The sequence below is a fragment of the Equus caballus genome, chromosome 6 (assembly GCF_041296265.1).
Source record: "Equus caballus isolate H_3958 breed thoroughbred chromosome 6, TB-T2T, whole genome shotgun sequence".
Lineage (NCBI taxonomy): Eukaryota > Metazoa > Chordata > Mammalia > Perissodactyla > Equidae > Equus > Equus caballus.
In genome coordinates, this window is record NC_091689.1 from 46,503,819 (window position 1) to 46,517,224 (window position 13,406).

Consider the following 13,406-nt stretch of genomic DNA (forward strand, 5'->3'; position numbering starts at 1 on the left):
TTTTAAAAAATTTTTCTTAACCTTCTTGAGAGGAAGATAATGTCGCATCACGTACAACATCCATTTTGCCATCAAAACTTACTAGACATGCAAAGAAACAGGAATAAGTGACCCATAAAAGACAGAACAGAAGCAGTAAAACCTGACCTCAGCCCTCTGGCCTTTTGCACCTGGTCCAGAGGGATCGGAAGCCAATTCACCCCAGCCCCACCCTCATGGAAGATTCACACCCAGGCTGTCCTCACAGCAAGAGGCTGGTGAGGCTGCTGAGCTGGCCTTGATCACACACACAGACAGAGCCTGTGCTGGATCTGGCCCTGTCAACAGACTGGTATCTTGTTCTCATCACTCCTTCCTAGTTCTGTAGTCTATGCTCCTAAAATAAACAGGGCTTGATCACACACACACACAAACTTGATCTCAAGAGAGCCCAGATGTAGGGTTCAGCAAACAAAGACTTTAAAGAAGCTAACATAAATATGTTCTAATAAGCAAAGATAAGCATGATCTAATGTGTAAAAGATAGGGAAACTGTGCAGAGAAATAGAAACTACAAATGTTACTATCCTCATCCTTCCTGATTCAAAACCCACTACAAAGCTCTTGTGGTACCGGCTTGTCTTGTGGACAGACATATAGACATATAGATCAATCGGTAGAATTGGGATTCCAGAAAGAAGCCCTTGAATTTCAACAAAGGTACCAAGAAATGGGGAAGGAAACGGGGAAGTGGTGCTGGGACAAATGGATATCCCATGCAGAATAATGCAGCTCGGCCCTTTCCTCATACCACACAAAATTAACTATTTCAAAACGGGTCATAGACCTAAATGCGACAGCTAAAACTGTGAAACTATTAGAAGACAACATAGGAGCAAATCTTTAGAGCCTTGGGTTAAGTGATGGCTTCTAAGCTTTTATACCAAGAACACAAGCAATCAAGGAAAAAATAGACAAATGGGCTTCCTCAAAATTAAAAAATGATTCAAAAGACACCATTAATAAAATGAACATACAGAATGGGGGAAAATACTTGTAAGTCATATGCCAGATAAACAGAGTATATAAAGAACTTTTACAACTCAACAATAAAAAGACAAATAACCTAATTTAAAAACGAGCAAAGGATCTGAATAGACATTTGTCCAAAGAAGTTAGATAGATGGCCAAGAAGCATGTGAAAAGATGTTCAAAATCATTAGTTGTGAGGAAAATGCAAATCAAAACCACAATGAGATCCAGTTTACACCCACTAGGATGGTGAGGATATAGAGAAATTAAAACCCTCATACACTGCTGGCAGAAATGTAAAATGGCACAGTCACTTTGGAAAATAGTCTGGCAGTTCCTGAAAAAGTTAAACACAGAGTTTCCATATGACCCAACAATTCCACTCCTAGGTATATAACCAAGAGAAATGAAAACATATCTACTGTCATCATTGCTTAATGACAGGGATACATTCTGAGATGCACACCATTAGGCAACGTCATCATTATATGAATCTCATAGAGTGTACTTACACAAACCTGGAAGATATTAGCCTACTACACACCTAGGCTCCATTATAATCTTATGGGACCACCATCATATATGTGATCCATCATTGACCAAAACATTGTTATGCAGTGCATGACCATACACACAAAAACTTTTACTTGAAAGTTCATAGCAGCATTATTCAGAGTAGTCAACAAGTGGAAATCCAAATGTCCATCAATTTATAAATAGATAAGCCAAATGTGGTATATCCATACAAGGGAATATTATTCAGCCATAAAAAGAAATGAAGTACCGACACATGTTACAATAGGGCCAAATGTTGAAAATATTATGCTAACTGAAAGAATTCAGACACAAATGCCACATAGTGTATGGTTCCACTTATATAAAGTATTCAGAATAGGCAAATCCATGGAGACAGAAAGTAGATTAGTGGTTGCCAGGAGTTAGAGAGAGGGAGGAAAGGTGAATGACAGCCAATGAGTATGAGATTTCTTTTTAGGATGATGAAAATATTCTAAACTTAGCGGTGATGGTTTGCACAGCTCTGAATACATTAAAAACCACTGAATTGTACACTTTTAAAGGGTGAATTTTATGGTACGTGATTGTATCTCCATAAAGGTGTTATTTTTTTAAAACAACAAAATTCCTTGAACTGAAAATTACAATAACTAAAAAGAAAAATTCACTGGATGAGCTTTACAGCAAACTGGAGAAGACAGAGAAAGGATCAGTGGAGTTAAAGACAGATGAATAGAAATTATCCAATCTAGAGATCAGAGGACCACAGATCGGAAAAAAGTGTTAACAGAGGCACAGGAGCCAGTGGGACAGCATCAAACAGCATGACATACACATGGTTGGAGTTCCAGAAAAAGAAGTGAATGAAAATACAGCAGAAAAATAATTGAAGAAATAGAGGCCATTTTCATCCTTACATTTGATAAAATACAATAACTTCCAGGTTCAAGAAGGTCAGCAAACTTGAGTAAGAAAAATACAAAGAAAATCGCACCTAGACATATCATAGTCAAACTGCTGAAAGCCAAAAATAAAAATGAAATCTTGAAAGCTACCGGATTAAAAAGATATTATACACAAGTAAAGTAATGAATAAAATACAAATATGAATTAAGGCTGACTTCTCATCAAAACAGTGGAGACCAACATAGTGACAGCTAGAGTGATGAAAGGAAACAAAACTCTCAACCCATTATTCTATATCCAGTGAAAGCATCCTTCAAAAATAAGGGTGAAATAAAGACATTTTCCGTAAAAACACAAGCTGAGAGAATCTGTCACCAGCAGAACTGCATTTCAAGAAATGCAAAAGGACGCTCTTCAGACTGGCGGGAAATGATAACAGATGGACACTTGGATAAGAACTGCTCCCAATGGAGGGTCTCATATCCATTTCTTACATAGTTGAGGTTGAGAGCCACTGGTCTAAGTGGATGACTAGCCATTGAGTTTTCTGCATGCTATATGCCACTACTTTCCCACTTAGAAGTTTAACCCAATAGTTAGTTACCTAACGGTTTGCAAATAGCTTTTTTTTAATACAATAGGGTGGAATGGACTAGAAAAAAATAAAGTGGAAATATCTCTTTTTTAAAAAAAATCAGAAACAGTATAATAAATGCCCATGTGATAAACAGTACTCTTTCTAAAAACCTACTAATGAAACTATAGCTCATTATGCTGGGCAATGTCTTATAAATATCACCAACATCACTGTGACTTTCTTCTTAAAGTTCAGTGTTGATAAATTAGTCCCCTTTTATTAGACAATGAGAAAAGGTAACTTATTGTCTCTTTTCTGGACTGCCTGTCAAGATGCTCATAGGTAGGTTTTGCTCAATTACAGTAGCTATTCTTAGCCTAGGTTTTGTGATATGACAATATGCCCCAATCCTTCATTATTCAACATTTGTTAATTTATCCTTGCATTAAGTTTTATTTTATCTAGGTTTTCTTTTTTGTAAATTGTTTGATGATTAATAAATAATAAATAGAAATAGAAATATTTATCGGATACACGCAAAAAGCAAAATGAGTTAAAAAGGAATTATGGCAAATAATAATTACCAAAGTACTAAAAACAGGTAGCTTTTACTTTTATTATTTATTTATCATTAAATTTTTTTCACAATGGATGTGTATTATTACTTTATTTTTTAAAAAAAGCTATTTTTAATTAGCTTATGATGCATAACAACCATCAATGACTGCTAGAAAGTAGGAATTACCCCTTTGTCAGTGAACAGTCAGAAGATGCAAGGGTAGTATGCTTTATACTTGTGTTTGCTAAACAAAGGGAGGATCTGAACCAGCTAATTGTGAGCATTGCAATTCTTTAGTAGTTTCAGCAGAAGTTAACCTAGAAGGAGAGTGGTCAGTCAGACAGACTTAAAAGTTATTTCCTTGAAGTTTTTGGAGAAAGAGCAGGATTGTCACTAGAAGCCAAAGACCTCTAGTACATCTTGAAATACCTGCAGTATGAATGGAGCTAATTTTACTGGTGTGGTCTGAACAAGACCATGCTTGACCCCGCCTCCTCCTTCCCACGTCCCACAACAGTGGCTGCAGCTGCTAAAGTATGAAGATCATCCTAGGCTACCAAGAGTCTAGAATGTAAGGTCTTGACAGGGAGCTGTGTGCCTTTGTACAGGGAGCTGGGGCTCTGTAACTCCAGCACAGTTACATGGCATACAGTCAGGCTCAATAGGTGTCCTCTCAACCGACTGGAGCCGCACTTAACAGGTGCGTAGTATCCAGATCAACAGAAATGATGATGAGCAGGGTTTGCTAGAGCCCATAAAGACACTGGGCAATTCGTCTGCCCCCTGTGGTCACTAGCTCAGTTTCCCAAGTGTCCCAGTCCTAGATGTGGAACTGAGGTAATCTGTGCACATTGGGGCATGTCCCCAGTGCAGGTCACAGTGGCACATTTCCTTGGGAGCTTGGTGATGACAACCAGCCTTCTTGCACTTGATCCCACTAAATAAACTAACCATGATGACTCCAGATTGGGAACATTGTCAAGGCACAGCCTTGCCTGGACTCTGACCTCAGCATTTACCTAACAGCCTTGCAAAATTAAGATCCCCCTTAAGGCCCCCATTGTCCCCACATTTCCCACCCCAATGTGCTGGCATCTACACTTCCTTCTAATGGCTTCTTGTGAACAGAACAAAAGCAACAAGGTGAGGTGGTGGGTAAAACAAGTTTGAATTCTGACTTACTGCTTCTGTGACTATTCGGTGGTTAACACAACGTCACAGGCATATTTCTTAACCTCTCTGAACCTCAGGTTCCTCTCCAATGAAGTGGACTTAATACTGACCTCCAAAGTTGTTGTGAGCCAAAGCGCCCAGCACAGTGTCTGGTACACAGTAGATGCTTGATAAACACTAGTCTCCCCTTCCCCTTTGAATGCCAACGACACGTGCCGTGGCCTGAGATGCAAGACTCTGCGTCATCACCGCTCTCCTTGCTCACTCTACTCCAGGCCTTTGGCTTCCCCACTGTTTTTGGACAGCCCAAGCACATTCCTGCCAGGGGTCTTTCACCTCTATTGGCTTTGCTAGATCATTCTGCAGATAGTGGCATGGTTTGTTCCTTCATTTAGTACAATCTCTGCCCCAACTCATCTCCTCAGAGAGGCCTTCCCTAATCACCTAATTACAAATAGAGACTGATTCTATTTTGTAACTAGAGGCAAGATGCTCATCTCTAGCAGTCAAATTTCTGTTCTACATGTGCTCTAGGAACGCCATGCATAGGGTGGGACAAGCTTCTCTCAGCCAACAGAAGGGTCCACAGGATGGGTGGATTTCCAGAAAATCAGGTCCTCACTACAGAAAATGAAAGACAAGCTCCACTTTAGGCCCCAACGCCTCTGGCTGTCTAGCCTTGCCCCACAATGGAAAATGGCAGAGAAGGTACACATAGAAACTGGACCAGAACCTGAGGCTGGTGTTAGGAACTCACGCCACCCCTCACTCAGCCTCTTCAATCAGCCAGCACACTGGCCCAGGTTCCTACATAGAGGCAACTCAGAGAGCAGAAGAGGCTCCTGGGAAGGACCACATGGGGTCCTTCGCTCCCAGAATGATGGGTGCCTGGCAAGACACAGAGAGAGAAGCAAATGGGTCCTGGATGCCCGGCAGCTGGGGCAGGGTGACAGCAGACAGCTGGGCGAGGGTTCTCATGTCAAGTCTCAAGAATAAAGTCCAGGCAATTGGAGGGGCCAAGAGTCTCATAGTCCTCTGGGAGAGCCCCCACCATGTCTATGATTCTCCCTCCACTTGCCACTTGCCATTGGGCTTAGAGCCAACCTTACTCAATGAAAGCTTCTGTCCTGGACCAGGGTCCACATGGTCCCTGGGCATATCTCTCCACACCTGCTCACAAGGTCTCAGGACTGTGACTGACACCTACCTTCCAGTCCCTTCAGCTCATTGCTCATGCCAATGGAGGGGGCACCTTCCCATTTCATGCCTCTCTCAAGAACCACCAGAAACAAAACACCCAACAAAATCCCTGTTCTGGGCAAGGTCTCTCCCGCCCAAACACACCTGTGTGCTCAGTATAATTTGGGAGGTGCAGCAGAATAACGTCCTCCTCCCCAAACTCCGCCACAATTGCTTTTCCTCAAGGAAGAGCCCCTGGGAAAGACGTGTCTGTGTTTCCCTGCGCCTGAGGTGCAACTGCTGCCATTCGCCCTTCTGGAGGGCAGGTGTGGGCAGGAGCCAGAGGTGACTTCCTAAAACTGAGCACAGTGCAGGGATGCCAAAGTCAAAGTTGCTGGGGGTGAATCTGAACCTCTGTCCTCAGCAAACTGTTTCTGAACTAAACTCCAGTTTGCTTGCCCTCAGACATGCTAAGCCAAACATCCAAGGACTTGTAACAAGGAGAGGCAAAATCGCAGGGGTAGGAAGCGATAAGCCATCACCAACAAGCCGCCCGGCCCCAATGCTCTGCCTCCTGTCCTACCTTCTCTCCCCTTGATAAAAAACAAATGTGCCCACAAGTGCTCACGTGTCCTTCAGCTTCCCTGCTCTGGGGGAAAAGGGATCAGCTCTCAGCATCATCCCATCCAGGTTCACTGGGGGTCACCAATCCCAAAGCACAGGAGTGAGGATGCCATCTCCTTCATCCCCAGGCCTTCTCCCTCCCACAACTTGCCAGATGCCCAGGACCTGGGACCCCAGCAGAGGAGACTCACCGCGCGGCCCCGGGGTGGCCATGGTACGAGCACATAGGACACGAAACACGACTGCCCCGCGGCTGCGCTCGCCGGACAGGCTTATTCCGCTTATTCCATCGCGGCTCAGCTCCGTCCGGACGCGCCCGCCCCTTGCCTGCTGCCGCCTCCTCTTCTCCTGTCCCTCCCCAGGCCACCTGGCCCCACGCCAACAGAAGCCGAGTCGGGGCTCCCCCGCTGCACCCTGGGCGCACAGGTGCTGGCAGTGCACAGGGAGTAAGGAGCGCCTTCCCACGGTCGGGGTGAGTCCAGGACACGCTCGAGTTAACGAAGCTGAGGGGCGAGTGAGTAAGTGCTGCCCGCTCTCCTCGACCCGGGGAGGTGCCACATAACCTGGTTCCCTGGTTCGGGTGTGAACATTCAGCCGGATTATCTCGTGAACAGTCTGGCTGATTAGTTTCCAATGCCGCGCGCAAAGCCTGCCTCCTGCGCCCTGTCCAGGGATTGCCCGGGCGGGGGAGGCTCCCTCCCACGGCTGCCTTCGCTCGACCTCGAGCCAGCTGTCCCACCCTTCTCTAGACTAAAAGGAGCAGGAGCGGAGGAATCCTACACAGGGACGGCTAGGGCAGGAGGAGGGGCAGCAAGGGGCAGGAGGAAGGGCAGGTTTTCAGGAGCTTCCCCGGGGAGACCCCAGGACTGGGTCGGGGAGCAAGACTGTGGAGGTTCCATCCCAGAGAACAGAGGCGAGCCTTGGATGGAAGAGAAGACCTCTGAAGGGCCGTTCTGGGGGACAGAATCTACAATTCTAAGACGCCCTGAAGCTAAACAAGTTCATTAATACCAAGGACCGAAAAAATGAAAGGTATTCTGTGCAGGTTAAGCAGGCTATCTATTCTTCAGTGTGAAGAATATCTCCAGCACCCATAAGGTAGGCTGGCCGTGACTGCTCCCCACTTTGTAGATGAGGAGCCTGAGGCAGGAAAAGGGAGTAGGCAACAGAATGAGTCAGGAGAAGGGCAGAAGGAAACCCGAAAGCAGTCTGTCCCAACCCAGGGCTTTATTCTGGCCACGAGGAGTAATCATGGCTTAGGTCTACACAGCGCTCCCCCTTCCTCAGGCACCCTTCTCAGAGCGGGGCCCTGAGTGATTATTTATCTAACAACAATTCCACGAGGTAATTACTGCCAGTACGCCCATTTTACAGATGAGGAGACTGCAGCGTGAAAGGTCAAGCAACTTCCTCTAAGAGGAATGCCAGGATCTCAAAGCAGCGCCTGCTCTGAGTCTGTGCGGGAACAATCTTCCTTTGGACTCCTTTCTCTCCCAAACAGTGCTCCTCTCGCCACTCACTCCCAGGGACCCTCCTCCAAGTCTTTTCAGTGACAAGAGGGGCGGAAAACTTTCCACCATGGTGCCTTTATCCATTCCTTTTCTTCTCTCCCTCCAGCACTTTCTTAGTCCCTCAGTCCCTGTTGACTCCCTCCTTGAGACTCCCCCTAAAGCTCTCTCTTTGGGGGACCCTATCTCCACTGCTCTCAGGGTAGGCACGAAAGGGTCCTCAAGACCAGAGGCAGACCCTACCCTTGGAACACCTGCAGAGGAGGGAAAGCGGCTGAGACAAGCCCACCGCCCGTTTCTCCTTCTGCACCCTTTTACCCTGCTCCCTGCCATTTTTTAAATCAAAACAGGCAGTTTTTCTGATTCAAGTTTTTCTTGATAGTGAATTGTCATGTGAGTAAAGATGAGCAGAAATGCAGGCTGTGGAGGCCCAGGCAGTTGGAAATCGACACCTCATGCTGAAGAGGTCGGCTCCCTGCCTGCATCTCTCCGTGGCCGATGGCTCCCATAACACCTCGTCCCCAGACCCAGGGTTAGGCAATCTGTCAGGAGAGAGACAGGCAGTTCCCTGCCCCTGGATCTGCTTTCCCATAGGGACCTTAGAGGCCACTGAAAGTCGGACGCCGGGTGACGGATGGAGAGTTAACAGCCTTTGAATTATTGGGCAGTTATCTAAAACTCCTATCCACTCTTCCTTCCCACTACCCTACTAAACTCCCCACCGAACCTACTCAACACCATCCGTGCCGTTTGCCTGTAACATATCTTCCCTGGAGGTTAGTCCCAAGCAGTAAAAGAAGTGCTGGAGATCCAGAAAAGCAGCAGTCACGGGTTCCCATGACAGCAAGGACTGGATCTGCAGGCCAGAGGGAAGCGGTGGCTCTGGGAGAGCAGCCTGCGAGTTCTTCAGGTGCCTCTGTCAAGGCATCTAGGGTCTGAACCTGGCCCTGCCATCCAGCAGCTGTGTGACCTTTGAAAGTCACTCGAGTTCTCTGAGCTGCTTTCATCCTCTATAAAGGGGCAGGGGAGTGGCAGCGGGTTGGGTGATACCTAAATCCTTTCCAGCTCCATCATCCAGTGCTTTCAGTGAGTTGAGTCTCTCCTGTGTGAAAAGGATCTGGAATGAAAATCATTTCTCCGTCGAACTCCTGCTGCGCATCCAGGACATCCCCTTAATCCTCACGGTGTTCTCTCTCCCACTAGAGTCTCCGCCATCTTGCCAGCATGTGCACGTGAACTTTTTTCAGAAATTTTAAGGAAGGACAATCTCTCCTTGAGAGTGACAGCACCTGTTAGTGATTTGGGGACCAGAGGAAGTTTGGTGTTATCTCCACACTCCCCCTTCCACTAAAGGATGTCTGGAGGGGGCAGGGACTTGTCATCCAGCATCCAGCCCAAAAGCAGCTCATTTCTTCCACCCCTTTGAACAAAGGGAATCCCTAATGCTCTGCCACTGATGGTAGCGACACTTATGCCCCTCTTTGAGCTTTGACTCCCCATTTTTATTCTTGTCACTTCTTATATTACTATAGAGCAATTTACAGCTGCCCCCGACGCTCAGGCTTACTTTTACTTCCCAACCCCATGAGTGAGACTAACATTCCTATTTTCCAGATGAGGAAACGAAGTCTGAGCACCACTAAGGGGCTTATTTGAGGCCACACAGGTGAGCAAGGGCCACGTGTGGAACCAGGCCTGCCCCCTAGTCTGGGACTCACCCTCCCATGGCTGAGCCTGTGTGGATGGGACCATGTTCCTGCCCCTGTCAGCACCCCGTTTGCAGGCCCCTTGGTCCTCAGCACCGCTCCCTCCCACAGGGGACACTGAGGGTACACCGGAACTTGATCGGCCAAGGGCTCAGAGAACCCCTGCACACCTGGTCGAACTCCTTCTCCAGAACATCAGCCACACTGACGAGAGCCGTGTCTGTCCTGGCAGGAGCCTGGCTCCAGGGCTGCCCCTCTGCTCTGCTCAGAAGCCCATTGCTTCCGAGATTAGAGAACCCAGTGTTCCTGACCAAATCCCCTTTACTTCAGGCCACTGAGCTGAGTTTCTGAGGAGAAACACTGTCCCCTCCCCACCCTGGGGAGGCAAAGACATCACTTTTTCCCAGAGGTGTCAGCACCTCCCGCAGACACTGGGGCTGGAGTGTTTGCACATGGGGCCTGTGCTCTCTCTCTCAGAACAGTCTCAGAACCCAAGCCCAGCCTACAATTGTTGTCTAAGCGTGGAGGACGCAGTGAACCATCAGTCTTTTGCAAGATGAGAGATTGACCTTTATTATGGGCCCAGGGGGGCACAAGAGCAGAGCATGCAGAGGACCAGGCAGCACCCTGGCCATCAGGCCGCAGGCGGGTGACAGCAGGCGTCCACAGCAGCAGTGGCAGTGGCCTCATGTGCTGCACTTCCTGGGGTTGCACGTGCACTGCATGGCGTTGAGGACCTCATGGTAAATGACGGAGCCATTGGTGCAGCGCAGGGGCACATGCATGGGCTGCTTCCGCGTCGGCGAGCAGCAGGAGCACTGCTCCTCCACATCCTCCGTGTCGATGGAGTACACGGCTTTGCTGGCACATTTACCCTGCAACGGAGCAGAGAGAGGAGAGGCATGGCGATGGTGGAGAATCCTGGGGTGCAGAGAACTCAGGCAGCCTGCTTCCGCCACCTGCCCTCCTCCAAGCAAGGGAGCCCTCGCCTCACCCAGAGAAACCCAGGACAGCTGGGCAATCTGTAAGGGGAGACCTCAGGGAGCGCCTCCATCCGATGGCACCGTCACACCCACACCCCCTCACTGCAGCTCCATGCCTGTTTGATTCTCCTTCAGGAAATGTAGCCCCCATCTTCCAGAAATCACTCTCCATTCTCTTACGGGACTTGTTAAGTCTTTCCTCAGTGTTTTTTTCTTCTGGGGTCAAAATTTCCCAGTTACTTCAATAACACAATTGCTTTAAAAAAAATTGCTTCCAGTTCCTTTCACTTCTCCTCTCTGTGACTTTTCCAGATCCTTCTAAAATATAACTAAAGAGATATCTCTAAACAAGGAGACTCAGCCCTCCCCACCCGGGCCTCAGTGAAGTCGGGGGCCCCTCACCTGGCAGTAATGAATGTCCACTTCCTCTTCGGACTGGCAGTCTCCCACTTTGACATACTGCAGCGTGGCAGTGATGTCCCTGCATTCGGGCGCCTCACCTACAGGACAGGGGAGAGGAGAGACCTGGGGCCTGGCTGGGTTCTGTAGAACATTCTCCACCCAGTTCCCTCACTGGGCTGGAAATAGGTCAATTTACTAACCAAATCACCAGACCCAGCAGCAGGGAGGGAATTCAGTTGTTCTGGTTCACCTCAGCTGCTCCCTGCCCCTCATATTCAGAGATATAGTTGTTGCTGGGTTTAACTCACTTAATGGGACAGCTTTAATTGCAAGAGGAGCCTAGAGTCACTGTGCTTTGAGGATGGAGATGGATGAGACTTGCTTTTATATAATTGTAGACTCTCAAAACCGTAATGACTGGAGCCATCCTTCATGCTTATAACATATCCAGAAGCTAATGGGCGATGAAGTAGCCAATAAATATGATAGCTATCCATCCCTGCCTTTGGGTCAAGGAAAGGCAAAGGTCCTGGCCATGTGAGGGCCCTCACTGCCTCTGTGGGGCCCCCTGTGGAGTTTCCCTTCAGGTATAGCTGTCTCCAGGTAACCGGCATGGGTTTCTTCACATACAGGGCTAGTGGCATTCAGATCTGAACCTCTACTTGGCCACCAGAGAACTCAGATTTAATGCCAGCTCACCATTCCTTATCCAAACCCTGGGAGCTTTCCATTCTTGGATGCCTCCAAGTCTAAATCACCCCTAACTACACATTAGCCTGCTTCCCAGCTTCCAAATAATTCCAGTTTAAAGTGAGAGCCTCCCAACTCCATAAGAGGATGAATAAGGAAAACACATTTAGGCCAACATACTCTCTTCTTTCGCTGTAGATTTAAATCTCTGAGCCTGGCTTACTTTCCCTATGAGGAGTCGCAGCCTCCTGAATGAGCTGACCAACAAAGGGCCCTTGTTGCTAGTTTTGCAGGTAACAGTCTCCTAACCAAACTCCATGTGCAGCGCGCCTAGAGAGAATTCATCTTCTCTGACGGTTTCCTGACTCCACGTTCTTAACCCATTCATACAGGAATCACAGAAAGAGATGCTTTCAGAGTGCCTTTCCTCAGGCTGCAGCTTGGTCACAGCAAGTACAGGGAGTGTCAGAGTAAGCCATCAAGAAAAGAAGGAATGATGGAACACTGGAGGTAATTCATGTGTTCACTCATCCTTTCTCTACCCAAAAATGAACATGAGCCCATGAACCCAAAACCAAAAGAAAAACTAAACTAAAAACAAATATTAGTCCAGGAAAGTAACTCTATATTCTGAGAATACAGCGTTAACACTGGGATTCTGAAAGTTACTTGTGCTCACGAACACAAGAATGTGTGCTAAGAATGCCGTCTAATGTGCAGACGTCTTGAGCCCGTCTCCAAAGCTCCTGCTATGAGCTATTAAGACCAAACAGTGTAGCATCACTACAAGGTCAAGAGGAGCTGAGAGTGAAGAGAGGAGGTTAATGCACTGAGACCCGCCTTATGAATCCTCGAGAGGACTCTGTGTTCCCTGCAGCCCCCACAGCTCACAGTGGGGGGCTAACGTTGGCCAACTGGTGGCTCCCCGTCTCTTCAACATAACTGTATGACACTCAGGGAATAGATGTGTATTGAGTGTCTGCTCTGTCACGATCAGGGACCAAGGGTGCCTGTCTTCAAGGAGCTCTGGTTAGAGAGAGAAGAGATTCTCTCATGATAGGACTATGGACAACCCAAGACTCTATGAGGGCAAAGGCAGATAAGAGGCTAGAGACAATAAGGAGTTTGGAGGAAAGAGAAGAGAGACTGTATGACAGGCATTGAAAGGGGACTGGAGCAAGCAGCAGCCTAACGCCACTCAGGGAGGGGCGGCACTTCCCTGCAGAACTGAACATAATGACTGGCCAGTGATCAAGAAGTATCTTTCTAGAATAAAGCTTACTCCACAGACCAGTCCCTGGACCTGGTCTCATGGGTTTCAAGGGACAAGCTATGGGTAATGTACTTACACGTGTGACAGCAGGTTCCTGGGACGCTCATGATTTTCCCCTAAAAAAACAGCAAAGTCCCACATTAGGCACAAATAGTGGTCAGATTACAAGTCCCTCTTCAGGCTGATTCTTGGCTCTGGACTTAAGCCCTGAGCCTAAGTTCCCAGACGTAACCTGTGTTTTCCCATCACAAATGTGAGCAGAATGACCACTCTACCTGACCAGGCTGACACAACTTTGA

The 13,406-nt window shown here is 47.5% G+C and overlaps 1 protein-coding gene across 3 annotated transcripts in view; it reads right to left on the reverse strand.

The window, feature by feature from the left end:
* Positions 1–10,306: 10,306 nt before the first annotated feature.
* Positions 10,307–13,406, reverse strand: part of VWF (von Willebrand factor) — a 184,322-nt gene continuing 181,222 nt past the window's right edge. For 2 of the 3 annotated variants that reach the window (XM_070269189.1, XM_023642195.2), the window contains 3 exons: positions 13,184–13,223; positions 11,145–11,242; positions 10,307–10,634 (listed from right to left, as the gene is read on the reverse strand). In XM_070269189.1, the coding sequence (XP_070125290.1) occupies positions 10,446–10,634; positions 11,145–11,242; positions 13,184–13,223 (327 nt within the window). In that variant the 3' untranslated portion in view covers positions 10,307–10,445. 3 annotated transcript variants of the gene reach the window in all.